The sequence below is a fragment of the Manduca sexta genome, chromosome 23, assembly GCF_014839805.1.
Source record: "Manduca sexta isolate Smith_Timp_Sample1 chromosome 23, JHU_Msex_v1.0, whole genome shotgun sequence".
In the NCBI taxonomy this organism is placed as follows: domain Eukaryota; kingdom Metazoa; phylum Arthropoda; class Insecta; order Lepidoptera; family Sphingidae; genus Manduca; species Manduca sexta.
The window spans coordinates 12,225,650-12,251,153 of NC_051137.1; the positions used below are offsets into that span (position 1 = coordinate 12,225,650).

At 34.9% G+C, this 25,504-nt stretch overlaps 3 protein-coding genes across 8 annotated transcripts; 1 reads left to right on the forward strand and 2 right to left on the reverse strand.

Annotated features, from left to right (window-relative positions):
* The first annotated feature begins 4,135 nt into the window (after positions 1 to 4,135).
* On the forward strand, positions 4,136 to 14,878 carry LOC115456256 (tetratricopeptide repeat protein 14 homolog). Of its 5 annotated transcripts, none has more exons than XM_030185245.2 (19): positions 4,136 to 4,311; positions 4,455 to 4,763; positions 5,301 to 5,377; positions 5,647 to 5,769; positions 7,179 to 7,399; positions 8,764 to 8,904; positions 8,978 to 9,654; positions 9,873 to 10,108; positions 10,228 to 10,397; positions 10,506 to 10,658; positions 10,749 to 10,823; positions 11,139 to 11,324; positions 11,736 to 11,826; positions 12,264 to 12,404; positions 12,733 to 12,956; positions 13,070 to 13,258; positions 13,509 to 13,748; positions 13,964 to 14,083; positions 14,215 to 14,878. In XM_030185245.2, exons 2-19 carry the CDS (start codon positions 4,463 to 4,465, stop codon positions 14,378 to 14,380), a joined length of 3,531 nt encoding a protein of 1,176 aa, XP_030041105.1. In that variant the 5' UTR covers positions 4,136 to 4,311; positions 4,455 to 4,462; the 3' UTR covers positions 14,381 to 14,878. The 5 variants fall into 5 exon arrangements, with proteins under 5 accessions (XP_030041105.1, XP_030041107.1, XP_030041110.1 ...); XM_030185247.2 differs by having other exon boundaries at positions 9,882 to 10,108; XM_030185250.2 differs by lacking the exon at positions 4,136 to 4,311 and having other exon boundaries at positions 4,463 to 4,763; positions 14,242 to 14,878.
* A 1,722-nt stretch (positions 14,879 to 16,600) lies between these two features.
* Positions 16,601 to 18,368, reverse strand: LOC115456308 (mannose-P-dolichol utilization defect 1 protein homolog). The gene is made up of 4 exons (XM_030185324.2): positions 18,099 to 18,368; positions 17,824 to 18,022; positions 17,177 to 17,381; positions 16,601 to 16,903 (listed from the first exon to the last, which is right to left on the reverse strand). Exons 1-4 carry the CDS (start codon positions 18,184 to 18,186, stop codon positions 16,646 to 16,648), a joined length of 750 nt encoding a protein of 249 aa, XP_030041184.1. The 5' UTR covers positions 18,187 to 18,368; the 3' UTR covers positions 16,601 to 16,645.
* Positions 18,369 to 20,590: 2,222 nt separating this feature from the next.
* LOC115456289 (UPF0430 protein CG31712) lies at positions 20,591 to 25,032 on the reverse strand. Of its 2 annotated transcripts, none has more exons than XR_003939862.2 (5): positions 24,739 to 25,032; positions 24,507 to 24,663; positions 22,952 to 23,671; positions 22,538 to 22,621; positions 20,591 to 22,308 (listed from the first exon to the last, which is right to left on the reverse strand). XR_003939862.2 is itself a non-coding variant. In XM_030185295.2 (5 exons), exons 1-5 carry the CDS (start codon positions 24,891 to 24,893, stop codon positions 22,144 to 22,146), a joined length of 762 nt encoding a protein of 253 aa, XP_030041155.2. In that variant the 5' UTR covers positions 24,894 to 25,032; the 3' UTR covers positions 20,591 to 22,143. The 2 variants fall into 2 exon arrangements, 1 of the variants encoding a protein (XP_030041155.2); XM_030185295.2 differs by having other exon boundaries at positions 23,471 to 23,671.
* Positions 25,033 to 25,504: the final 472 nt, after the last annotated feature.

A 25,504-nucleotide genomic window follows, 5' to 3' on the forward strand; every position in this document is an offset into this window, starting at 1 on the left:
AACTTTCTGATATTTTTTACATGACATTTATCTCTCGTTAGTCGACACAATTATAAAGGCCTGTTTGATACTAAATATACACAGACTGATCCCGGAACACAACACATTTACGTGAGCCACTATGACGGATTTTACATTGTATACGGCGAGGTCGCTATATCGCATTATATAATGCCCACTGTAAAGGTGGAAAAACTGTACCATAAAGGCATATTACAGCAAGTGGCATTCCAGGATCAGCTAGAGTAAAATAAGCCAGCTTAATTAGATGGTAAAAATTAACTAATATTCTTAGGCGGCATAAAATAAGATTTATGGAAGCTCTTTTCAAGTGCCATATACCTCTGCAAAACCGGGAGTACACAACATAGATTTCAACTGTGGCCTCTCTTATATCGGGCAAAGAAAAATAAATATAGGAACCCGCGTAAAAGAATAGCTGACATGAACCACCGACGCTCTACAGAGTCTGCAGTCCTTGAACACTTTGAAGGAAGCTCCAACCATTATCTGCGACTAGACAGAAGAACCCAAAAGAACGACTGCCAGACTACAAGACACTCAAACTAAATTCAACAGATCTACAACATGTAATATGTATTTATGATGATCATGCTACATCCTGTATAAGGGATACTTAATCGATTTAATAATCCGCACCTCTAACCATAATATAAGAAACCTATTCACCTTTCTTAGCGAGTCCGCGCCTGTGCTGCTCCCTAGCGGCTTCCATCTGTATCTTGACGCTATCGCCCGAGTCCTGGCGGTCGTGCCCGCCGTCCGACACCGTGTCCGTCTCCGAGCTGCCGCTCTTCAGCGGGCTGCTTCGCTTGAGGACGCGCTACGTCACACAGAACACGTCAGAACCGATTGGTACTTACTGAGGTAGAGCGAAATGGTATTAGTTATACTTGACGAAATAGAACTACCCTCATTGAACATATTGTATAAAAAATTTGATTCAACTTATTTCACTGTTTAGATACAAGTGTTAAGATATAGAGGTAAAACGCGCACTGGTTCTAAGCTCATTCTGCGTAGATCGGACCGTCAACAGCTAATATTTAAAAAAGTTGTACCTATATTTGTAAAATCTAGGTAGATATTGTAACTTTGACTTTGCGGATGACCAACACCTCAGTCCCTCCTATGACCAGGAAGGCTGCAAAATCTTCGAAACGTCGAGAGAAAACTAAAATATTAAAACCGCGATAAAATCCGAAAAATAGTTTAATTTAAGGCGATACCTCAAGGTTTAATATGACGAAATTTTAAAGGCAGAAATATCCATGATTATTAATTATTTTTACGTTTTTCTTTCAACTGCGAGAACTAATCACTAACTAGACGTGAATTTAAATTCTTTACTTGCCAATACTTGTTTAGTTACCCAGATTAAAGGTGAAACAAAATGTATGAAAATGGACCTTGAGGTATCGCCTTAAGTGTCTAAAATTTGGGTTAACATAAGAAATCGTTGTTACTATTTATTTTTCTTAAATTACAAGCTCCATAATTTAAAAAAAACTAAAAGACAACTCCCTATCTAAAAGTATAAATGCCCCAGGCTTGATGAAGAAAAGATGCTCTATGTTGGGGAATAAAAATAAAATATTCCGACAGTATTGATTACTATATCAAACACCAAAAAGACCAATTGAGTTTAATTGTTAGAGAAACTAAATGTATAAGTACGTGGCAGATCAAGCTAATTATTGTCTTCATAGTATATAATTTGTAACAGAGACGAGGCTTCGCCTCGAGCGGGGTCTGGGCACCATTATGTTGAAGACCTGGTAGCCATCACGGATATAAATGTATCTCTTCATTCAGAGCCGTTTATATTATGATGTGCAAGTAGAATTCATGTGTTGAGTTGCAACCTCCGTACATTGTGGTGTTTGCTTTTAATAGCAGTTTAAATATGGAATGCATTTGTAAAAAAATATGGCGAGAATAGTGGAGGCAAAGTAAAATAAAATAAAATACACATATATCGATGACGAGAGTAGTGTAATTTTTCCATATATATTATAAAGCTCTTTGGTGTAATTATTGTCTTGTAAAATGCATATTGTAATTGAATATAATAATGGCATTATGGACTCCCACAAAACCTCTTCAAAATAGCAAGTTCAATACTTCAGTCTATGTATTTAACTGAACTGGAGTCCTGAACCCGCTATTGCGATACTATGTTTTTTACAAGTAGGAGCATGATAATTGTAATAAAAATTGTTCATGTAGTGAATACTCTGTTTTGTTTCTCATAATACTCATAAACGTCCACATATCTATAACGTAAAGTTAATATAAACACTCTAAGGATTGTGATGTCGGTCTCGACGTAAAGATTTAAGTCTCATTACTTGAAGTTAAAATGACTTCGGACAAGTTATTCCGCAAAGAAAAAAAAGTACCTAAGTAGGTACTTAGTGAATTATTATTAGGTATATATAATATATTTTAAAAGCTTAAATTGTTACTTTTACAACAAAACTGTACATTATAATGAGAAAAAAATACTGTTTTATTTTGAACATCTATACACACACCAAAAAAGCGAACGGGGATTCTCTACCACAATTTCCGTATAATGCGAAAGTTTGTGAAAATGTTTACATATTCACAAACTTTCGCATCTAAATAAGCTTAGAAATAGCTGAACGGTTTTGGATAAAATTTAGCACACGAACAGCCATGCTCTAAATTATTATATAGTCTACTTTATCCCGGTAGGTAATTTGCCTCTATCGGATAAAATTTACCAAACTTTTAACTGCGCCGGCGTCGTATACAGGCTTTGTATTGATACAATGATTTTCGGACTTTTGTAGCAGGAAAAACTTTTCACAATACGAAGCCGTGAACAATGCGTAGTAGTAATAAGTCATACCAATAATAAATTGGTAGACATTCTGGGTCAGTACGTACTTTTTACATTTAAGTATTTATAAAACTAACATTTACTTATAAGTGACTATTAACCTTATGATCATTCATTTGCTTTACGACTTAACAAAAAATAAAATATTATGCAGTGCCTAGCCCTGTTTTCTGGTGTGTATTTTGAATTTTAGACTTTTAGTAGTTTCGAAAGTCATCAATAGGGAACGTGCACGTCCTCTAAATGGCAAAATATAATTGACACAAGCTGACAAGAGTCACATTGTGGATAAAAAATGATACTTTCCCAACATTTCGTTTTTTGATATGAAACAAATTAATATGAGTTCAATATGATATTATATAGATTCCCATAGATTATTATTGAGACACCATGGCTGGAATAATTTTATTCTTAGATGGGTAGTAGATAGATAGTTAGGTATATAGTTATAAATGGATGTTATTAAATATTTAGGTACCAGCAGCCAAAAAAAAAACATTGAAATAGGAAAAAATAATTATTTATTTTACATAAGCATACACGGAACACCTGTATACGGCTAAAAATGAAAAGAATTGAATAATAATAAATAATAATCAATAATGTACTACGTAGGTAGTACATCCATAATGAACGTACCCAAACTCACTTGTCAGCCGCAAATTATATAAGAACTGTCGTAAAACAAACAGTCTCAACAGTCTGCGATGCATTGACAAGGGGAGTGCGCGGGACGGAGATAGTTTCTATTTCTGATTTGTTAAAAATACGTCAAAGCACGTCACGTTATAACCGGACAATTATGTCTGGAATTACGTTACAATTATGTCGTTAAAAGCAGTCGGTCGTTATAAGCGGCGTCGTAATAAACGGATGTACTTTCATAGTGGCTTATTATTAAAACAATATAATATGCCTATAGTTACGTCGTTAAAAACGGTTAATTGTCATATGCGAAATCGTATTAACAGACTACACTGTAGGTACTATTCTGAAACGTGAACGTAATAGTACTTATTTTACACCATCATACCATGTATGAGTATCCAGATGTACTACAATACATTATTAACAAATTAAACGTTATTTTTTCACTTCTTTTGTTACGATAGTGCTAAATACTTGTAAAGTAAGATTCAGATTCTGCCGCCACATAGCATTATCGTGCATGGTGCATGTACTTTATTGTCTATGGTCGTACACGTTCCCAATTTGGCGTTCGGCTCAAAAGTTGGTAACACTAGTATCGGTAATTGCATAGACAATCACAAACGCTTGTGAGGCCTGCGCGGTGCGTGGTCGCCATTTTAAATTGTTATAACTAAAATGTGGTGTGGTTTTTAGTGTCAACTATAAATAATAAATATTGTTTGTTTTTATAACTATTTGGTTTAAAATATAACCGTAATAGCGGCAAGGTATTTTTTAAAACTTTTAATAGTTTTGTACAAAAAATATTTCTGAGCATTTCAGTGCAAGGAAAAAAGCAAGATGGCGATTGAATAAACTCACTTTCGTACATGGTGCCGGCTGACAAATAAATATTTCAATATAATTTCAGTCCCGAACATGGAACCGACACTGGATGCGTCCTTAGTGGCGCAATCCATCAATTTTCATGGGCAGCAATTGCAAAAAACGTGGGAGGGAGAGCGAGGAGAAGAAGACTTGACCAAGATAGGCGTGGGTGCCTTAGACTTCGCTGTATACCAATCAAGACATAAACACTTGACGTTCCAAGACCGCGGCAAGAGGTTGAAACTGCACCAATTTATTGCCAAGGAGGCTAATGCATTATTCGATTCGTCAATTATGGAGGAGACCCCATCTTCTTCAAGCTTGGGCACCGACTCTATCGCACCTGAAGACAGTACGTATTTTTTTGCAACATAAAAATGCTATCTAATTAGTTAGTTACCGTTAGTAGTCATTTATAATAATAATTTTCTTCACCGCCACTTAAGGTCACCGATAATACCAGAGAAATTAAGTATCACAGTTGATAGGAATGGAGTTGTGATTGGAAAGGCAAAAGGCGTTCATTAAGCCTCCAGTAATCCTACTGAATAAATAAAGCACTATAAAAAACAGAATTTTACATTATTTCTTCATGAGAATGATATTCATAGCACATTAGTTAAACTAATCTGTGTTAAACAAAACTGGGTAAAGTCTACCTCTTCGCTTATTTAATACATTACAATTTACAACTCAGATATGGAAATTTTCCAAAGCTGATATAGACCAGCAGACCAGTTCAGACTTGAATTTAGTGAGTTAGTAGTACAAGAGACCTGATCCAAGTGGTAAACAGAAAAATGCATGGCTATTATTATATTATCAGATGTTTTATCTCTTTTTATTTCCAATAAAGTTTCCATTTAGTATATATCATGTTTTGTTTCAGACTTATATGCTTTGATGCCACCATTTGAAACTTTTCTGAATGTGGATAAATCAGCGAGATTGAGACATTTTTTTGATGTAAGTATAACAAATTACAAAATATGTTTGTGTAAAGCTAATTATGATAATTAAAATTTACTAAATTAATATGTACACAACTTATTTTTTTATGAACACATTACCTGATGACCTATAATTAAGTCATTAGTTATTTTTTGTTAACTCGCTACTGTCAGCTTTTTTTATTTAAATTAATGATAATATAATTCAAAATCATTGTGGATGAAATATACTTGACAACAAAACTTGACACTAAATATGGCTAATTACTTATGTGATATTTGTAGAATGTGAAGACAGGAGAACTTATCATAGGGGCCGTGATCAACAGGACTGCATCAGGGATGATGCTAAAAGTGTTATGCACGGCCGGGCCAACATCCAGATATGTTGCAGACATCAATGTGAAGGTATTACACAATATTGCACAAGTTCTATCTTTGTTTCACAATGTTTTATTGTTCCATTATATTTATCTATGTTGTTTGATAATATCATAAACTTTAAATTCAGGTCATTGTAGCTCAAGTAATAATGTGCCTAATTTTCTAGAAAATTTAATATTTTTAAATGCAATGCATTTATTGAACACTTAAATTTATGTTGAAAATATCTTATCATCTTGACATTGGTAACATTTTACCTAAAATTATTTACATAATTTTTCTAATCCAGGATGTTGATGACTCATTTGGTTCCATTTAAAAACTGGACATTGTTACCATATATGACATTGATTCCCACACAATACTCAACATGGTCTTACAACATTTGTGTAGGCTGTGACAACTTTCATATTATGTGATATCAACAATCTTGACTACCTTCAACTAAGCTTGACAAGTTAAAACTGTACGGAAAAACCTAGCATTGTCATTGTCAATTATTACCAGATGAATAATATTTAATAATATTCTGTTAATGCCCATAGCATTGAAACTAGAAAATTTTAATATTAGCATGTGAAACACCAGATTTACGGAATAACTAGGAGAAACATACTATGTTGCCACCATGTGCTGAAATGTGCTGGTGAAAATCCTATCCCAGTCACTTATAGAAATCATATTATGTGACCAACCAATTTACATCCATAATAATTAATGATTCTGGTGACTGTTGATAACTACAAGATGTCTCTTATTGCTAACAGTTTGTATAAGCAAAATAAGTGTGCACTCACGCCAAGTTAGATTGCGTCGGGGAAAGTGTTTAGATCAGTTGCCCTACCCTGCAACATCCCATTCAAAAGGTGTTTGGACGAGTCTTTGTGGATCAAATAACCTATAAAGCAATAGGTGTTATGTAAATGATAATGATATGACCTACAGCTGCGTTTTTCACTTTTCTGTCTGTTTTTCTATTTTGTAACATATATTTGCCAGTTGTGTAAATAGTGAATAAATTTTACAGTAACTACCCACAGAAATTGTAGTTCAACCTTTGTTTAATTCATGAATGTTGTATGAATTCTTACAACACTATGCCTTATTTAATTCAAACATTAATATTCAAGTTTGTTGGTAATGTCAATGAATTAATTACCTTTAATATATTTAGTGTGTTCTTCGAACGACATAATAATTAAGTAAAAAAATAAATTATTTAATATAGGTCTTTGTTGCCAAAGTAAGGAAGATAGGATAGATGGTGTGTCCATTGAAATATTGGACACAAAATCACGCAACGTGAATTTTCACAAATATGATAATAGACCAAAGGAATGAAATTGATATGAAATAATAATATTTATGATTATTTAGTTAATATTATGTATAACACTGATTTCAAAACTTATATTGGTATATGTTCTGTGCAGGCATTTTTACCAGTAACGAATATCATACCAGCTGTGGACAAGAAAAATGTATCAAGAAACTACCTCATGAATGACACTGTGTGCTGTGAAGTCATTGAAGTAATTCCAGACACCGATAAAATGGTGTGCGGCATGAAGGGCGTGACTCGGTGCTCTGACGACCCACCACCAAAACCCCCACTGGGACTGCTCAGCACTGACGACTTCCCAATGGTCTACAAGTATGTACTATTGCCAAACACACTAATTAACCACTACACCTCCACTGCCTTGCAGGTTTTATTAACACATGCAGTGTTACTTTTTTTTTTCTATATGTATTTATTTATTGTAGTTTAGAAGCTTTTAAATCAGTGATATTTATGTTAAACACAAGATGTCTCTTACATGGAAGATTAATGATGTGAATGCTGAATATGCATTCTGTTACATTCTTGATGTCTATGGAAAATTGAATTCATAAGGAAGATAAATAATTATGGATGAAAATATACTATTATTTGAAACATGAACAATGAGGCAAGATGTGAAATTGGATTACCTTGAACAAATGGATTCCATGACACAATAGTTCATACAAAAATTATCGTTTGTGTTTCTACATAATGCAATAAGAACCGTTGGCTTCACACTATAACTTCAGCAATTGTTTGTACTAAAAATTGTGTTGTGTTCACCAATGGGTAGGTATAGAAGTTTTGGATACATGTTTTCACTGGTATGATCACTTTTCAGTATGAAAAACACACATTCTGCAAAATTGTGACAATATTTGTATGGTACTGTTAAACATTCGGATTAAAACAGATTGTTAAAAGTCTATGGGATCACATCGCATCAAATGTTATGTTACTAAGTGAGGATAGCATCTAAACAAAGTAGACTTTTGTTTTAATTTATAAAACTGGAAAAGGTCAGTACAACAGGATCATTTGAATCTGATGTCATAAAAGAAAAGTGTATGATTCTATAATAAAGCTAATATTTAACATTCCAGCATTATCTGAGAGCTTATGACAGGACTTTTCTAATGAGCATTTATTGGATGTTGGAGTTGTTTGTTTGTAATAAAAGGACTTGGTACCGGCAATTATCAATTTAGCTGATGTGAGGCTCCCTGAAGGCACATAGTTCGACAAGATAGCACCACAACTTATGTTGTTTCGTGTCGGATACATCGAGTCAGACCTCATGGATGCAGCTCCCTCTATTTTTAGGGTGTTCTTTTCTAGGTGTAACAACGCTTCCCAAGGCCCGTTTGTAACGCCACCCACAGTATGTTGTGACTGTAGCTGAGATGTTTTGGTAATTTAATGTCACGCTGTCGAGGCGACCATCACCTTACATATGACATTATATTTGTGTGTGAAAGAAATAAAATACCAGTAAAATAACATTTTTTGAACAGCTCCGTGGGATCAGGTGAGGAAAACGTATGTGTGACACATAAAGCAAAACAACTACCATTAAAATGCTTAAAATTCAATATTTTTTGCGAGATGCCGTCATTTCTCTCGATTAAACAAGGATAAAGACAATTGCTCTGAACCGCAGTTCATGGTTTTTATGATTTATTTTTTGATAGGAAAACAATGGAAATGAAGGGTGAGAGCTATGAAGCTATATTGGAGAAGAGTCCTGGCTTCAATAACCCCAACTGCGTCCAATATCTGTCAGAGCTACTTGGAATCGCGAATATGCATTGCACGAATTTCGTCTCGCTCAGGTAAATGTCTATAATTAAAATTAAATTTACTTCTCTTTCTATCTTTGCTATAATAATTATTTGTATCCTACAGAGGAGGATTCCCTACGTCGGACTATGCCGACGAACTTCGTCAAGCTCAGGCAAGCAAATGGGCGTTCCGTTCAGTGGCTGAAGGTATAGAACATTTCAAAGCCGGAAGACATTCAGAAGCATTTCAATGCCTTAACAAAGCTTTGAGCATTGACCCCAGGAATGTGGAAGGTCTTGTTGCACGAGGAGCATTGTATGCTAACAGTGGAACTTTCAAAAAAGCCATAGAAGACTTTGAAACTTCATTGAAGTTGAACCCAAACCATGCTAATGCAAGGAAGTATCTAGGAGAGACACTAGTGGCACTTGGAAGAAGTTATGAAGACGAAAACAAGATCACTGAAGCACAGAAAGCGTATGAAGATTGTTTAGCTATTATACCATTCCATGAAGAGGCTCAGAATTCATTAGATTTCCTAAAGAGCAAGACATCAACAACAAAGCCTTTGATAGAGCCCGCTGAATTGCTATTGCCTGGTTTGACTGGAGCTAAATCTTATGAGATGAAGGAAACCCTAAAGCAGCTGTTGAATTTAACTGAGAAAAAGGAAAAGAAAAAGAAGAAGAAGCGCGGTAAGGGCAAAAAGAAACGCTCAAGTAGTTCATCATCATCATCTAGTGAGTCATCAAGTTCCAGTTCGTCATCTGAGTCGTCGTCGTCCTCATCAGAAACCAGTGGTGAGACATTCTTAAAACATCATTTGTATATCTATTGTAGATAATTAACTATTCATAATTTAATGTTTATAAAAAGTTAATAAAATGGTATTCACTGACTGCTATTGCAATAGTTTGCTGCAAATATTTCAAAATTTAAACCATATCATGTTAGATACACAGAGGTTACCATTCCCATCATAATACCAATAGATTCGGAATAGTCTATATGTTTATAGATTCGGAAGGTCCTAATCGCAAGAAAAAGCGTCGCTCGCATTCGAACAACAAGCGTCAGCGCTCGCTGTCGCCGCTGAGCAAGCGCATGGCGATGTTGGGTGACGCCGAATCCGCCTCGCGCACGCACAACTCGCAGTTCAACCACCCGTACGGATACCAGCCGCCGCCACCCGCCGACGAGCCCGCCAGCGCTCCGCCCGTGCGCTCGCAGGCCGATGTCGATTATGAACTGAAGGTAACCTTATACATAGCTAAATAAGATAATTTATTAAAAATGGTTGTTTGACACAATGTTGTATCGGAAAACGTGCAGTCTTTAACCGCTCAAACATATAAAAAGTATACTTGTCACAGGTTCGCAAATTTTTGGAGATGACTAAAGAAGATTCAGACTATGAAGAGAAAGTGCGCAACTTTCTTGAAGAAACCGCTCAGTACAAACGTAACCGTAAGATGCAAGAGCTCGGCCAACAGCCACAACCCGGCGCTGATCACGATAAAAAGAAAAAGAAGAAGAAAGATAAGTAAGTATCTTAAACATTAAGTAACTTAGTCATTATATTTAAACTTCCTCATTCCATACCTACTTATACGATATTGCGAATTTGGAATCTAATCGTATTTTTTATCAGAAAAAAGAAGAAGGAATCTAAGAGGAAACGTAAAGAGCAAGAAAGGGAGGAAAAAAGAAAAGCTAAGATGGCACGCACTGCAGCAAATAATGCGGACTATAGCCTGCGAGATTTGGATAATATTGGCGATAAGAAATTGAGAGATGCCATAAGGTAAATTTTACTTTATTTGACTATAATTAAATATATACTATATTTTCATAAATAGAAATATATTAAAACATACTATGATGTTTACTTCAGGAAAGAACTGAAGGGAAAATCCAAGAGAGACATGAGTTCTGATGGTGAATATGAAAGGAAACACAAAGACAGCAGGTACATCTATTTGTTACTTAGGCGTAAATAAATCAATCAACGCCCAGATAAAAATTTCTATTGCTCAAAAAATTTAAACAAACTTAATCTGATCGGAAATTTTAAATTATCGATGCATAGATATCGGATTATTTATAGGGTGGATAGTGATGTATTAACTCAATGAATAGCAAATGAAACAATGAATGAAAAAAAATAATCAATATTAGGGCCATACAACACATATAAAATATGGAATGTAGGAACTTTAAAGCAGCCTTGCACACCTGCTATACAAGAAATGGAACCCTGCACTTATGAACACACTTTCCACAGAATGATGGACGACATGCACGGTCTGGAAGAGTTGGAGTCGAAGTTGAGCGCGTACCACGTGATGGTGGAGAAGGAGGTGCTCGGCAAACGTGACCCGCGCGGCTCGCTCAGCCCCATCGACCAGGCGCCGCCGCCGCCGCTCGAGAAACCCAAGTGGAAGATGTCCATGAGCGCTGTCAAGGACTCGTTAGTTACCATACTTATTTAGATTTTGATATAAGTACATAATGATGATGAGATTTCTAATAGGGAAGATAATTATTGCTCAAATTTGCATGTATATAGAATTATTATGATTAAAATTAGTTCTCATTGGATGTATTATTTACTATGTATATCGAAATGGTAGTGAAATATATACCCATCAGCCTATGCGTTGTTACATTTTATCAGCTAAATTTACTTCTTTAATTACATTAATAGTATTTTCAAGAAATTGTCTAGGATTTACTATTTAGCCAGCATGTTGGATCGAAAAATTAATGTTAGGTATATGAATTCGTGGGTTTCATACAAAAATAACTCTTTTCGGTAGTAGGGTTTTGTATTTACTCATAATAAAAAAATATTAAAATGGTACTTGTTTACTTGCAACAGGGTTAAGAAGAAGGATGGTCCACCGTCGAAAGGTTACAAAGAACGCTACGCATTTGAAGATAGCTCTGACGATTCACAGGACAATCCTAAGGTAAGTGACATTTTTATTTTAGCACATTTTTCCAAATCACATTTCACATAAAATATTACACAAACTCACAAAATACGATAAGCTTTAAAACATAGCATATTTAAATGAAGAGACATCTATAAAATTTAAATTCATAGTCGAGATATATCTCGATAGTAACAAATAATTATTAAGATACCCTGTGGGAGACCCACACAGATATAATAGCCTAGTGTACAGCTCATGTAGGTTTGATTATACCAAATTCAAGAAGTTCAAAATTATATTTATCCTACTTGGATTTAGTTTGACCTTTAATCAGTACATTTCCAAACATAAAAAAAATCTAAAACCCCATGCCATTCCTGCAATGCACAAGGGTTCGTCTGGAATTATCCTATGGGCGGTGATCACTTACTTCTTTGCTGAACATCTATAAAAAGGAAAATATTACACAGCCATCGCCATCGGGGGGAGACAAGAACGTGTCGGTGCGGCGCGCCATGGCGATGAAGGAGCCCCCGCCGCTGCCGCTGGCGCCACCGCCCGGCAAGCGCGAGCCCGACCCGCCCGGCACCGACCCGCCCGCGCTTCCGCCAGTGTGTACACCGTTTTACTCATTACACTAACACGCATATTTACAAACCTTTTCAGGAAGAACACCATAGCCGACATTTCACCTTCTAGCTAAAAGGACTAGCTAGTATTTTTAACAGAATAGTTATTTTTGTAACTAAATACTGCAAATATACGTAAACATATTTTAGTAAGGAAATGCTACTCTAGTAAAAAGTGCGGAATGTCGGTTACGATGTTTTAGCTATAAATATTAGTTTATATAAACCATTTATACTCATTTCTTTACCAATAATACACATTTACTCCAAAAGCTTATCTTTCAAAATCATAATATTTTGTTCTCGGCAGGTTCGGAAAGGCAATATAGTGCTAGACAAATTCGGCTCGTTCCGCCTGGCACAAGAAGGCGAGACGCCCGTGTCTGTAGGCGATGCGAGGCCAGAACAGTTTGTAACGCGTATCAAGCCGCCTTCGCCTTCGGGTCGCCGGCCACGCTCACCGCCCTCACCGCGACGTCATTCTTCTAATTCCTCCGATGACGACAGACGTTCACCAAAACGTTCCCGAAGCAGGTCATTACGTGTTACTTAGTTATACTATAAAATAGACGCAGTAAACATCTTAACTTGGAAAATCAAATTTGTAACAATACATACAGATTGGTTCAAAAAGTGTTTGTTTCCAGGTCGCGACCACGCAAATACAAATATCGATCTCGTTCAAGATCCCGTTCGCGGTCCGGTTCGAGCGCTAGCGGCTCGGTGGCGTCTCGGCGGCGTCGCTCCGGCTCGCCACGGTCTCGCTCACGCTCTGACGCTTCCCGCTCCTACTACTCACGCAGCCGATCTCGATCAAGGTCGGGATCTAGGGAAAGGTGCGCTTCGATTAACGCTTTTGCCTAAAGAAGTTGCAGACTTTATTTACAAGTAGACTATAAAACATGTTCAACACAATATTAAGGCCTTTCGTAGAATGTTCATTGCGCATATTTACACTGTTAACCCACGTCTACGCATACATCGCCCAACCAATATAACATTGTGTATCTTGATAGAAATTGTCTTTATAGCTTGTGCTGAGACATTTTCTATTTTGCATAAACGTCATAGAACTTTCACGTTTAGGTTACGCCGCTACCCTCGCCGAGCCAACTGGCGCGGTCGCGGCGGCTATGAGCGCGGGACGTACTATCGTCCTCGCTTCAACACGTTCAACGGCGGAGGCCGAGGCCGTGGCCGTGGCGGTGGAGATTTCAGACGCGATGATGGCAGGAGGTTCCCTAATGAATGGAGAGACAACAGATCACGAGGTGGACGGCCGTTCAGGCCACGACGGGGTGGAGGCGGTAGAGGGCGACCATTTAGGTATTCGATACCTTTTGTTTACTCTTTTTTTTTTTTCATTACTTTTCATTTACTGTCAATAATTTTAATAAATTAAAACCAAATGCAGACTTTAATCTTATACAGAGCTAAGTACTCTATGTAAATGATTGTTTTCGATTTTAAACAAAATGCTTTTGGTAGAGTATTGTGCCTAATAAAAGTGTTATAAATATTTTTTGTACAATGGTCAACAGAGGCGCATATCGTGACTTCCGCGACAGAAGAGGTGTCAGATACTCGCGCTCGCGCAGCCCTGACAGAACACGCCGGTCCAGGTCGTACAGTCCAGAAAGGCGTGACAAGGACAGAGATAGGTAATGTTAAGCTGATCAATCTATTTATTGTAGACAGAAATCCAATGTTTCTTATAAAATTTTACTAATTAAATTGACGAGGAGCAGGGGTGAGGTGTTTGTTATGTTCTGAAATAATTACAATGATGCAGTTACTCCCGTTATTCCGGACGCGACAGTCATCGCAGCGAAGGCGAATATGAAGAGGAAAGATACGTGGATAGGAAGGAATACGACGGCAAATGGGCTGACGGTAACGAGCCGGAGAGGAACTCGCACACTGAAGAGAAACCCGCCGAGGAAGCGCCCAAAGAGTAAATTACATTACGTGTTTGAAAACTATAGTTATACGGTTTTAGTGTTTAAAATTCAGGTTAGGGTGCTATGTGTATAGTTCATTTCCCGAAGGCTGACACTATGAAGAAATTGCGGGACATTTCTTGGGTTGGTTCAATTCATTTAATATATTCATTTGAGTTGAAATGTCCACCAACCAAATATTTAGCAAGAATGTTGAACGTCCATGATAATAGAGTCAGCTTTCCTGCTATTGTGTGTACAAAGATTGTAATTATTTTGCATGTGAAACACAAATAGATATGTGACTATGATAAATTAATTACTTTCATTATTTTATATTCAACATCCCAACTCTTTTATGCAACAAATGTTGCAATATTATATTACCTATGCAATTTATCAATTTGAAAATAGACAGATCATTCCAGACAAAATATTTAGTATTATAACAAGTCATTTATGTTGTTTGTTGTTATAAGTGAACCGATTTTGCTGAATAAATGCAAATTAACTTACTATTTACGTTTTCTTTATACGGTTAAATTCCCACAGCAATTTTGTTGTAGGAATAAAACTTTGCATTCAACAGACAATAATGAAAAATTGGCAATGAATATTTTTTTTTATTATAATAATTAAAAAAATAAACATGCAGTAATTTAATTTATTTATGACGGCTCTGGAAACATAAACATGCAGAGAGGAAGCGTGTTGCCACGAATTTTTATATGAAGTTTTCATAAATACTGAGTTCGCCCGAACAAATACATAGTGTTCGCAATTATATAGTTTTCTTTGGCTTTTATCAGCTTTATCTAGCCAATCAAGTAAAGTTAATCGCCCTACGAAAGCAGTCACGCCGCAAACAAAAAATATTTAAATAGCATTGTTCTGTACTTACAGTGCTATTTAAATATTTACCCAAGTAACGTTTGTGAAAACGAGCCCATAACAAGTCTCAAAGTAGGCGATAACGCAGTTTTGTGGACGCTGGGGCGTTATTCTCTATCCCGCACGTTATTTTGACAGTGCGTAACAAGCACGTAACACAATCCATCATGTTTAGTACTATAGAAATTTGGCTTACAGAATACCATTCCACGCACATTTCTCGAAGATAACATGACACGGCCGCGTTACGCGTTTACACTATCATACAGAATAAGGGCCCTGGAGGCTTTCAGAGGGAAGTAGAGTTTGCACTGCCTAAGAGTGTCTAGTCAGAACGCGCTACGTGCTTATTGCCACGATGCGCGAACAAAAAAGTCTACTCACATATACAGTTTTATACCTTTACGAACGCACCCAAAAATATATATTTAACGTGTGCACATGAGCGTTTGCTCGTATAAGTTCATATTTTGAAAAAAGGAAAGATCATATAAGCCACGCCCTTTATAATACTGTTTAAGAAAAAAAAACACATCAATAGGCAAGTGGGTCATACTCTTCTGATGTTATTCGATATGTAGCAGCAATCAATACCAATCCCAAATTATCTGCAGACTCACAAGGGGAGGAATGGGAAGTAGAAAGTGAAGGTGTTGTGACTTCCAGCAAAAAGAATATAACCACTACGTTAAACTTCCAGCAAGTCAATACAATAAAGTTCATAGTTATAATTTAATTACTGTACTTAGGATAGAATGCATTAGACAAAATTGTATGTGAAAAAGAATATAAGTACTATGTTTCATTCCTACCTTTATAATGATGCTTTGTCACGATATATAGGTACATTCTACAGGTTAATTTCTGATAGGTTTTGTTCATTGGTCTTTAACACCAATGATTTTAAAATAAAAATGCATTCCAAGATAAAATAGTTAATAATTTTTAGGTTTCAGGAAACTACAAAAAAATATTGGGGTTAAACTAGGGCAAATCAATTTTAAAAAGGAATTTACATTAGCGGGTAAATATATTCATAGCACGTACACACACACATACTCACGCCTATTTCTCAAGGAGTAAGCAGAGCTGAAACTAGTGCACTCTCTTTATGCCGAGAGAGCTTATTGCCATATCTGGTATAAATTCCAGATACTGAACTGATACTACCAAGAAAAACTCAACAATACTAACAGGTCGCTAATACACGTCAGCACGTTAATCGTACCATGCACACTATCAAATACGCTACCATGCTAGTCAGAGTATAATAATTTAGATAATTATTTTAATGTATTACGAAAATGATTTTTCACCGGGTAGTAAATTTTTATTAATAATTCCACATAATTTCAATAAAAAATGTATTTCAAAGCCACAGCATAAAATCTGTTATGCATGCTTCTTCTTTTTCTTGTTTTTATTTTTGCTAGCTTTAGTGGCGTCTACATTCCAATACCAACACAATTGCAACACCAGAGCACCATTGGCCGCAGTGGACACACAGTATGTCAATATAATAATAAAGTCTCCTGTTTCTTGAATGGATGTAAATATTCTTGCTATACTGCCACCAAACAACAGGAAACAGGTTATTGCTGACAATTGTCCTGTGCTGCCATTCTTGTAGTTTGTTATGACTTGAATTGACTGTAAGAAATGAAAATATGGTAGAGCATGAGTAAAATATTGAATAATCTCTTATAAAGTGGTTTGTATTCAGTTTATTTTCGCAGTAAATAAATATGTCATGACATATTGTAAATTTAATTCTATTGGAATATGAAATACCAGCATTAATACCGTTTGTAACTGCATTAATGGTAATTAAATTAAGGAAACTCACATTAATGAGTCCAAACAACAACCAGTGAAATGCCTTAGCAGACTGGTAACAAATAAGCTATAACATGTCATACATACCTTAGCTATAAGTATTATGGGTACATTAACAGCTTGCATTGTCCACAAAACATCGGTAGGTGTGAATCCACCTATTAAAGCTGATACAAGGCCTACATAGGCACCTAGAAAACCTGCAGCCTTTATTGGTGCTCCACCATAGTGCAGCACTAGACATGCTATGATGGCCGTCTGAATTGCTAAAAATGTTCCTTCACCCCAAGCGCTGTAAATGCAAAAATCAATTAAAATGGTCATGTTTAAAATTATTAATTTAATGAATAATTGTAGCCCTGGATATATCTTTACATTGCAGAATTCTTATAAGAATTAAATAACTTTTAAAAATAAATCTCAGTGAGATTAAGATTTATAGCAATTTTATATTAAATTTATTTTTGAGAGGAACATTAAACATATCAAAATGTATATGTATGTAGAGGCATTGTCTTTTGGCAAGTATTTGAATTCCTTAAACAAACAATTTATAGTAATATGCAGCCAGGCATGACACGGTTCATTATAGTGGCAATATAATATTTTCTAATCAATATCCAGCACTTTATGTTAATGAACAGAAGTTATCGTCACCGCCAGAGCTATGAATTTAAAAGTCATTCATCATTACAAAGTACAAAAAATTTATACATTAAAGTGCTTTCTCTCACCTGAAAGGAAATCCCATAACATAACTGTAAGCAAAGTTTGCGGTGATCGCAAACAATTCCAAGTACACGCCGTAGACATTGATTCCCTGGGCGCTCTTACTATTTAGAATTTTTATAATTTGGGGCACTTTCACTAATATCGATCCAGCAATTATACCGATACCGAGTCCTTTACTAAGCGTGGCTTTGAAACAGGAGGCTATAAATAAAATCACGTTATATAAATCTTGTTAAAACAATATATCAAACAATTTATATAATAATTAGATAATTACCATCAAAGAAATTATAATCGATGAAATACTCATCGTAACACTTTTCTGATAACACTGATAATAGTAAACCTTTTAAAAATTCGGCCATAATTCTAAGCTATACTTAGGGCTAAATTTAATACAATTCACTTTACAATTATTCAGAAATACATGGGTGTAATTCAATTGCCGCTTTACTATCAATTTGAAATAATTGAGTCAAAGTACATACTACAAAATGCGAACACCCGGTAGCGAAAGCTTGGGTTACCAGATTTCATTTAAAAAAATAATAAAATTCGGCAAAAATCTCGGAGATCCCACAAGGTAGCTTACAGTTTCTTTATTAGAAGTATCAAATAATTTAATGATACTTGACCATTCAAGACGTTTATATTAAATAGGTGTTCCACTTTGAATTACGATGTCTTTTAGAAGTAACCAAATAAGCCGTTGAATAGATTTTAATGAAATTCAGCACACAAATAGACGATGTTTGGATGAATAAGTGATCCGAAAGTTGACAGTCGGCATTTATAATCGGCATAATTTAATAATTAGCTATAAGTATACTAGGTACTACAAATTTATTTTAACATTGAAATTGCATGGCTATGCACATTTTGTTTTTACTTGTACACAAACTCTTCATCAAAGGTCATCCTTAGAAAGTTATTAGGGATGATCGAGTTCATAACTATTTCATTACCTATATGTAAAGTACCTAATAAAATTATTTTCCCAGTAGTTAGATCTCCTGAAAAAAATTGTACATCAGCTGGTCACACAACTGTGTCGTGTTGTCAATTGTATTATTTTTTTTAGTTTTGGATACCTACACTTTTAGCAAATGAAAAATATAACTGATAAAATTAAAATACAATTTATTACAAACACAATGATATTTCTGTAAAGACCAAATCAAATAGATCTAGATTATATAAAGCGCACATAGACAAGATTTTCATAGAAAAAATATGCGCTCATGCGACCATTACACAATCTATCGTGAAATAGCAAAACACCTATCTAAAGTAAATTTGAAAATGCTTCATCTTTTGCACGGTAGATGGTACTTGTTTGTATTAAACAATGGCCCGTACATAATCTATATCTATACTATTATATAAAGCTGAAGAGTTTGTTTGTTTGAACGCGCTAATCTCAGGAACTACCGGTCCAAACTGAAAAAATCTTTTTGTGTTGGATAGCCCTTTGTTCGTGGAGTGCTATAGGCTATATATCATCATGCTATACCTAATAGGAGCAGAGCAGTAATGGCTAATCTCAGGAACTACCAGTTCGAACAGAAAAATTCTTTTTGTGTTGGATAGCCCTTTGTTCCTGGACTGTTACAGGTTATATATCATCACGCTGTGACCAATAGAAGCGGAGCAGTAATGAAACATGTTGCAAAAACGGAGAAAATTTATTAGTTTTGAGAGTTTATGTTGCGTGCGCTGCGTAAACGGTTAAAGTTATGCAACAATGATGTATGACGGGATTGTTTCTCTTAAGGTGGTAGCTCAAGGTCCATTTTCATACATTTTGTTTCGGCTTTAATCTGGGTAACTAAACAAGTATTGGCAAGTAAAGAATTTAAATTCACGTCTAGTTAGTGATTAGTTCTCGCAGTTGAAAGAAAAATGTAAAAATAATTAATAATCATGGATATTTCAACTGCGAAAATTTAATATAACGAAATTTTAAGGCGAAATATCCTTGCCAATACTTGTTTAGTTACCCAGATTAAAGCCGAAACAAAATGTATGAAAATGGACCTTGAGCTACCACCTTAAAAAGTTCTACAAAAATATATTATAAAACAAAGTCCCCCGCTGCATCTGTTTGCGTGAACGTGTTGAACTCAAAAACTACCCAACATTTTAGGATAAAATTTGGTATGGAGACAGTTTGGTATGAGACCCTGGGAAGAACATAGCGCTCCCGGGAAAATATATAGCGTGACTTTTATAACGGAAAACTTTACCCCGAAAAACTTTATAACGCGGGCAAAAGCTAGTATATTAATAATTACGTACTTATGAAAATATCTCCACAATATTTTCATCAATTAACGTGATAAAAAACTATCAAAAGTAAAAATATGTATATCGTTACATGCATATTATTGTTCGTTACCACTATGATGACGGCAGCGTAGTGCTTCACAAAACATGCAAAATTGGTAACGCTATTGTTTAATATGGGTACATCACAAGTAAAAAGTATTGTCTGCCTCGATGGCGTATTGTATTGCGAGCGCGGTATGATACCGCCCCCATGTTCAGGGTGCAAGTCCCAGGTAAGGTAATGATATTGGATGTGTCTACTCAATATTATACCAGAGTCTGGAATTTATACTCAATGTGGCTATAGGCTATTATATATACACACCACACCACGAGATGGAACACGGGCGAAAAGTGGGTGGCCTGGCTCCAACTCCGCTTACACCTTTGGGGATAAAAGCGTTATGTATGTGTACTTATTATAGAAATAAAACTCGAATGTATTAGACGAAGAATTTAATTTATTAAAATAACAAACTCTAATATGGTGTCTTTATCATCAAAATCTTTTGTTTACTTTGAAACAAAAGAAAAGTACTAGTATATTTATTTCTGGGTTGGAGAAACTTATTTTGTAAGAATATTATATTTTATTTAAAATGTTAAGATGTAAATCACTTGTGGAAATTTTGTTTTATTAAAAACTGTGATTGTGGAATACATTATTATGTGCTTATTACTAAAAATTATTATGGGAATTGAACGGCATGATTTTTGTAATTGTATAAAATAGTACAGTATGAAGTATCATCAAATCTAAACAACTATGTTACTCTTAAGTTACTAATCTTACTTTACAAACCTGAAAATGTACACTAATAACTTAATTGCAATAATAGATTAAGGCGTAATTTTTTTCAGAAATTAATTAAATTTTTCATTGTATGGACAGTGGGTTGCAAGTTGCAACCACGTTTATTAGGAATATACGAAAAATCTTACGTAAATGGAAATTTGGCCGAGGCTGTTAGGATGATAAGAGATAACCATCATGTACATCAAATATACACTCAGTCAGTTACACTAAACTGGACACATTTGGCTTGATATTATGTACTGTTATTTACTTCATAATGTTCTGTAGAACATAAGGTTTAGTAACTTGAGCACACACATACTGTGTTGGTTTATTATTCTCTTTATGATTGAGATCACAGCTTAAGAGCTATTACAATATGTAGTTCTGTCCATACTAAAAAGAATACACAGGGTCATGTTGACATTGCGGTGATATATGAAACCACATAAACATATACATTGGCTAATATTGGGGCAAAAAAATCAACCTGAATTACGATTATACCCACCTAAAATTCTGGTTTTATTGTTTTGATTTTTTATTTATTTTACAGCATAGAGCGGATATGGTGTGTTTTCCTGGCTGAAAGTGTGATGTTCTTGCTGCGACGATTCTCTTAGTAGTACTAGTATCATTAGGGGGTGTAAAATTAAAATATATTTCTACTGATATTTATTTTGTTTAAAACTTCCACTCTTTTCTTTTACATCTATGGTTTCATGAAATTATTGTCAATATTATTTTCAAGAAGATAAGTCTGTGGTCTCATTTAGTAATGCAATGTAAAAATAACCCTGTATAAAAACTAGAAGATAAATAATCTTTGAAGCAAACATATCAAAATGATATTACCCTACAATACTTTCAGTATAATAACAGAAAGCATTACCATTAAATGTAAACTTAGATTGATGTAATTTCAGTTGTTTCCAGGACCAAATATTAAGATTATTGTAGTGAAAGAGAAACTATTAACGACATAGTATTACATAAAGGTTTGGAAGTGAACCAGGAAGGCACCACACTTATATTGGTCTGTACAACCAACTGTCATAACCTATTAACAGTTTTTTTACGAAGTTACGAGTTTGTCCATATTTAATTTATGCTCAAAATGAGCATGACATGTTAATAGAAATTATTATTTCATAGTTCACCATGCAGTATCCCACTGCACTCACTATTCAACAATCACTCACGACATTGGTTTCAAACTAAACGACAATTTAGGCCTAGAGTTGTTTTTGCCCAAAATTTTCTTTTGTTCCTCTTTTATTCGTTTTTCTTGTTCTTTTTTCAATTTCTGCCTTTCCTCATCCATTTTTCTTTGTTCTTCGATCATTGCTAACCTCTCTTCGGCCTGGGAATAAACATAGCACACATATAAACATTTTATTATTCTCAGGTGCACAAAATAATTATATTATGTAAAATATTTTTGTTTCAAATGCATAAATCGGAAGTTTATGAAGAAACATGCTCATAGTATATATATGAAAAGAACAAATACTTTGTAATATAAATATGAATAACATAGCTTGCATACCTTATTATTATAACAAAATTAATATAATATGCTGTTTACTCACCAACTTGCGCTGAGCTTCTTCAATCTTTTTATTATTTTCAGCCATGATTTCCTCCAACTCTTTCCTTTTACGTGCTTCCTCCTCCTGTATAATGAAAATTCTATGTTAAAACTTTTCTCATGTCTTCAAGTAGTATTAACTTTTATGTTCCTAAGCATAAACATTGCAAATAGTGCCTTTTCTATTGATTCCATTTGTTTCCTATAATCTACAAAAAGTTTATATTCATTCAAGTCAATGACACTTTTTCATAGCACATCTTGTCATACAGTACACAAAGGTAAACATACATATTGATAGTATAAAACTGTATACTCATTTTCATATGAAACAATATCCGATGAGCTGTTTGTGTATGTCCGTCCTATTTTATACGCAAAATATGTTTATACAAAAAATAGAATCAAAAAATACCTTCAGCACTCACGTCTGGATCCTCAAGCTGCGTCTCCATAAAATTCTTACGGCTTCAGGTTGTTGTTCAGTCTTCCGACCTGACTTATAGACTACGTGACTGCCAAGGACAGTCAAGCGAACAAATTTTAAAATGCTAGCCGGCGCATTCACGGCATTCTTACAATGCGGTACTTATAGCTACATTGCCTTGTGGGTGTGCAAATGGTATGTATGATATTTAATGGAGATAACTCTAAGTTAAGTAGCCACGGGCCTCAGTGAGTGACAAATATATAATATGTCAAGAAACAAATTTCTTGTAAGCACTCGAACTACACCTGACTGGACCTTTAACAGATATGATCGAAATAATACTTTCATTAGTTTCTGTTCACTTATTAATTTTATGAATATACACTTAAATGTGTTTCATAAGCTGCGAGAACAATAATGATTGCTATCGCAGTAGGTGGCGTCATGTGCAAGAGCAATGACCATTGCGTTTACACATGACTGGCGTAAAAAAGGAATAGTTACCTGTCGAGCTAACTCCTCTCTCTTTTGCTGCTCCCGTTGCCTTTCTAACTCCTCCATCATTTCTTTTTCCATCTTCCGTTTCGCTTCTTCCACTCTTTTTGCTACCTCTTGTTCAATTTCATCTTTTCGTTTTTCTAATTCTTCCTCTACTCTCTTCTTTACAAGTAACTCTATTCTTTTTGCAGCTTCTTCTTCAACCACCTGTAAAAGGTTGGGAATTTATTCCATTAGCAATTATGAATAAGGAATCACAACTATAATATATTGCAGAAAAAACAAATGAAATTTTAAATCAAATTATTTATAATTCTTTAAAAACGTAAATGCCCATTTTTCTAGGTGTCTGTGTGGGATGGGAATTTAGGATAGAAAATATAAAAAAAATATTTTAATTATTATTATCTACCTTTTTTAAATTGATAAATGAAATAATGTTTTCATAAGCAAGATAAATTTTCTGTTCACTACTTCTCATAAAAAATTACAAATTACCGTCACTACATAAGCAAAAAAAAATGTGCACAAAAAAATCATTAATTTTGAATTAAAATAAAAAATGTCAAGACTTTGGAATCTATAGGGCTAGGGTAATAAAATTTAATTTCTGTGAGGTACGAGTCTGAGTTACTACCTTATTACTGCCTTTCGTTTGAACCATTAGCTACTGGACAGTCTATTTAAACTGAATATACATATAACTTAAACTTCAATATTTTAATTTTATGATATAGATAAGTATTGCGATGTTTAGTCATAAGCGTCAAATGAACACAAACTCTGTATTACAGAAACATAATAGTTTCAAAAATCTATTTATGATAGTTTGAACTTCGGAAGGTCACAACTAACTTATAAAACTCTCATGGAATTCTCTAACGAAATCCTACCATTATAGGTCATTAAGACTCAGCATTTGACCCCTACCAGTGAACAAAATAGTATTATAACAAGAATTTATAAAAACAATAAAAATTGTTTACCATGAAATTTTGTTTAACACAAAATTTACAACTCCCATTTTACTTAAAATAATTACCTTTTGTTCAGCTTCTCGTAGTCGCCGTTGTCTTTCCATTTCTGCTAGTCTATCAACCTCATCCATTTTGCTGCGTCCCTTGGACTTTTTCCTGTGCCTATTCCCTTCATACGATCCGCCACTACTACTCGATGACGATACTGAATGTGACCGTTTTCTGAAACAATCAGAATACGTAAATAAGATTAAAAATGATTATTATACCGTATTTACTAACAGCACATACGCTTACCTAGATTTAGAACTACGTTCTTTTGATTTTTCCGCATGTTTAGTGCTTCGGCTTCGAGACGACGAGCGATCTTTTGATCTACTCTTCTTTCGCGAATGTTTACTGCTCTTGTGATGGCGTCGAGGAGATTTACTCCGCGATCTCGACCGACCCATTTTGAGAGTGCAGGTTTATTACCAATAACACTTTTAAAGAGAAACACAAGAGTTTGGCAATATTTTAAGGAAAATTACACACACACATTGCCGAATTTGACAAACGACGCCATATCTTTACTCGACTGGCGTTGTCAGTGTTGCTATTTTTAAAAAATCTGTCACAGACTATAAATCGATAGGCTATACAACGGTCGACGGTCGCACGAATTGTCCGCTTGAACTAGAACTCCAAGTTCCAAGTGTTTGGTAGATACTTACATATAATATACTTGTAATTGTAAACGCCTTCCCACTCCTGAAACGTAACATACAAGTTGTATTTAAAATAATGATTTCCTAAAAATACAATAATATATCTGCAGAAAAGGACCGAGTATGTAGAAATGCTTTTATTTGATACAGGTGATCGTTATAGCTTGCGGTTCTACCAACGCCATTAGCTCATCTATCTATACTTATAATTAATCTGTAGAGAGGTCAATTCCGTACATGAAATATATTTCCAAAATAACTATCAGGGGGTGATTAGGGATCGATACTGATGCCAAAAATGCAATTAGTAAAATTTTTGTCTGTCTGTCTGTTTGTCTGTATAACCGTTATAGAAA

Bases quoted from the DNA above. Each gene is read 5' to 3' on its own strand.
- LOC115456256 (XM_030185245.2), top strand. From the start codon at position 4,463: ATGGAACCGACACTGGATGCGTCCTTAGTGGCGCAATCCATCAATTTT. The intron at 9,655-9,872 runs GTGAGACATTCT...ATATGTTTATAG, and splicing joins GTCCTCATCAGAAACCAGTG to ATTCGGAAGGTCCTAATCGC. The intron at 10,824-11,138 runs GTACATCTATTT...CACTTTCCACAG, and splicing joins AGGAAACACAAAGACAGCAG to AATGATGGACGACATGCACG.
- LOC115456308 (XM_030185324.2), bottom strand. From the start codon at position 18,186: ATGGCCGAATTTTTAAAAGGTTTACTATTATCAGTGTTATCAGAAAAG. The intron at 17,382-17,823 runs GTGAGAGAAAGC...TTGCATTTACAG, and splicing joins GTTATGGGATTTCCTTTCAG to CGCTTGGGGTGAAGGAACAT. The intron at 16,904-17,176 runs GTATGTATGACA...CATTTCTTACAG, and splicing joins CCATAATACTTATAGCTAAG to TCAATTCAAGTCATAACAAA.
- LOC115456289 (XM_030185295.2), bottom strand. From the start codon at position 24,893: ATGGGTCGGTCGAGATCGCGGAGTAAATCTCCTCGACGCCATCACAAG. The intron at 23,672-24,506 runs GTAATTATTTTA...AACCTTTTACAG, and splicing joins TACGAGAAGCTGAACAAAAG to GTGGTTGAAGAAGAAGCTGC. The intron at 22,309-22,537 runs GTGAGTAAACAG...GTTTATTCCCAG, and splicing joins AAGAAGCTCAGCGCAAGTTG to GCCGAAGAGAGGTTAGCAAT.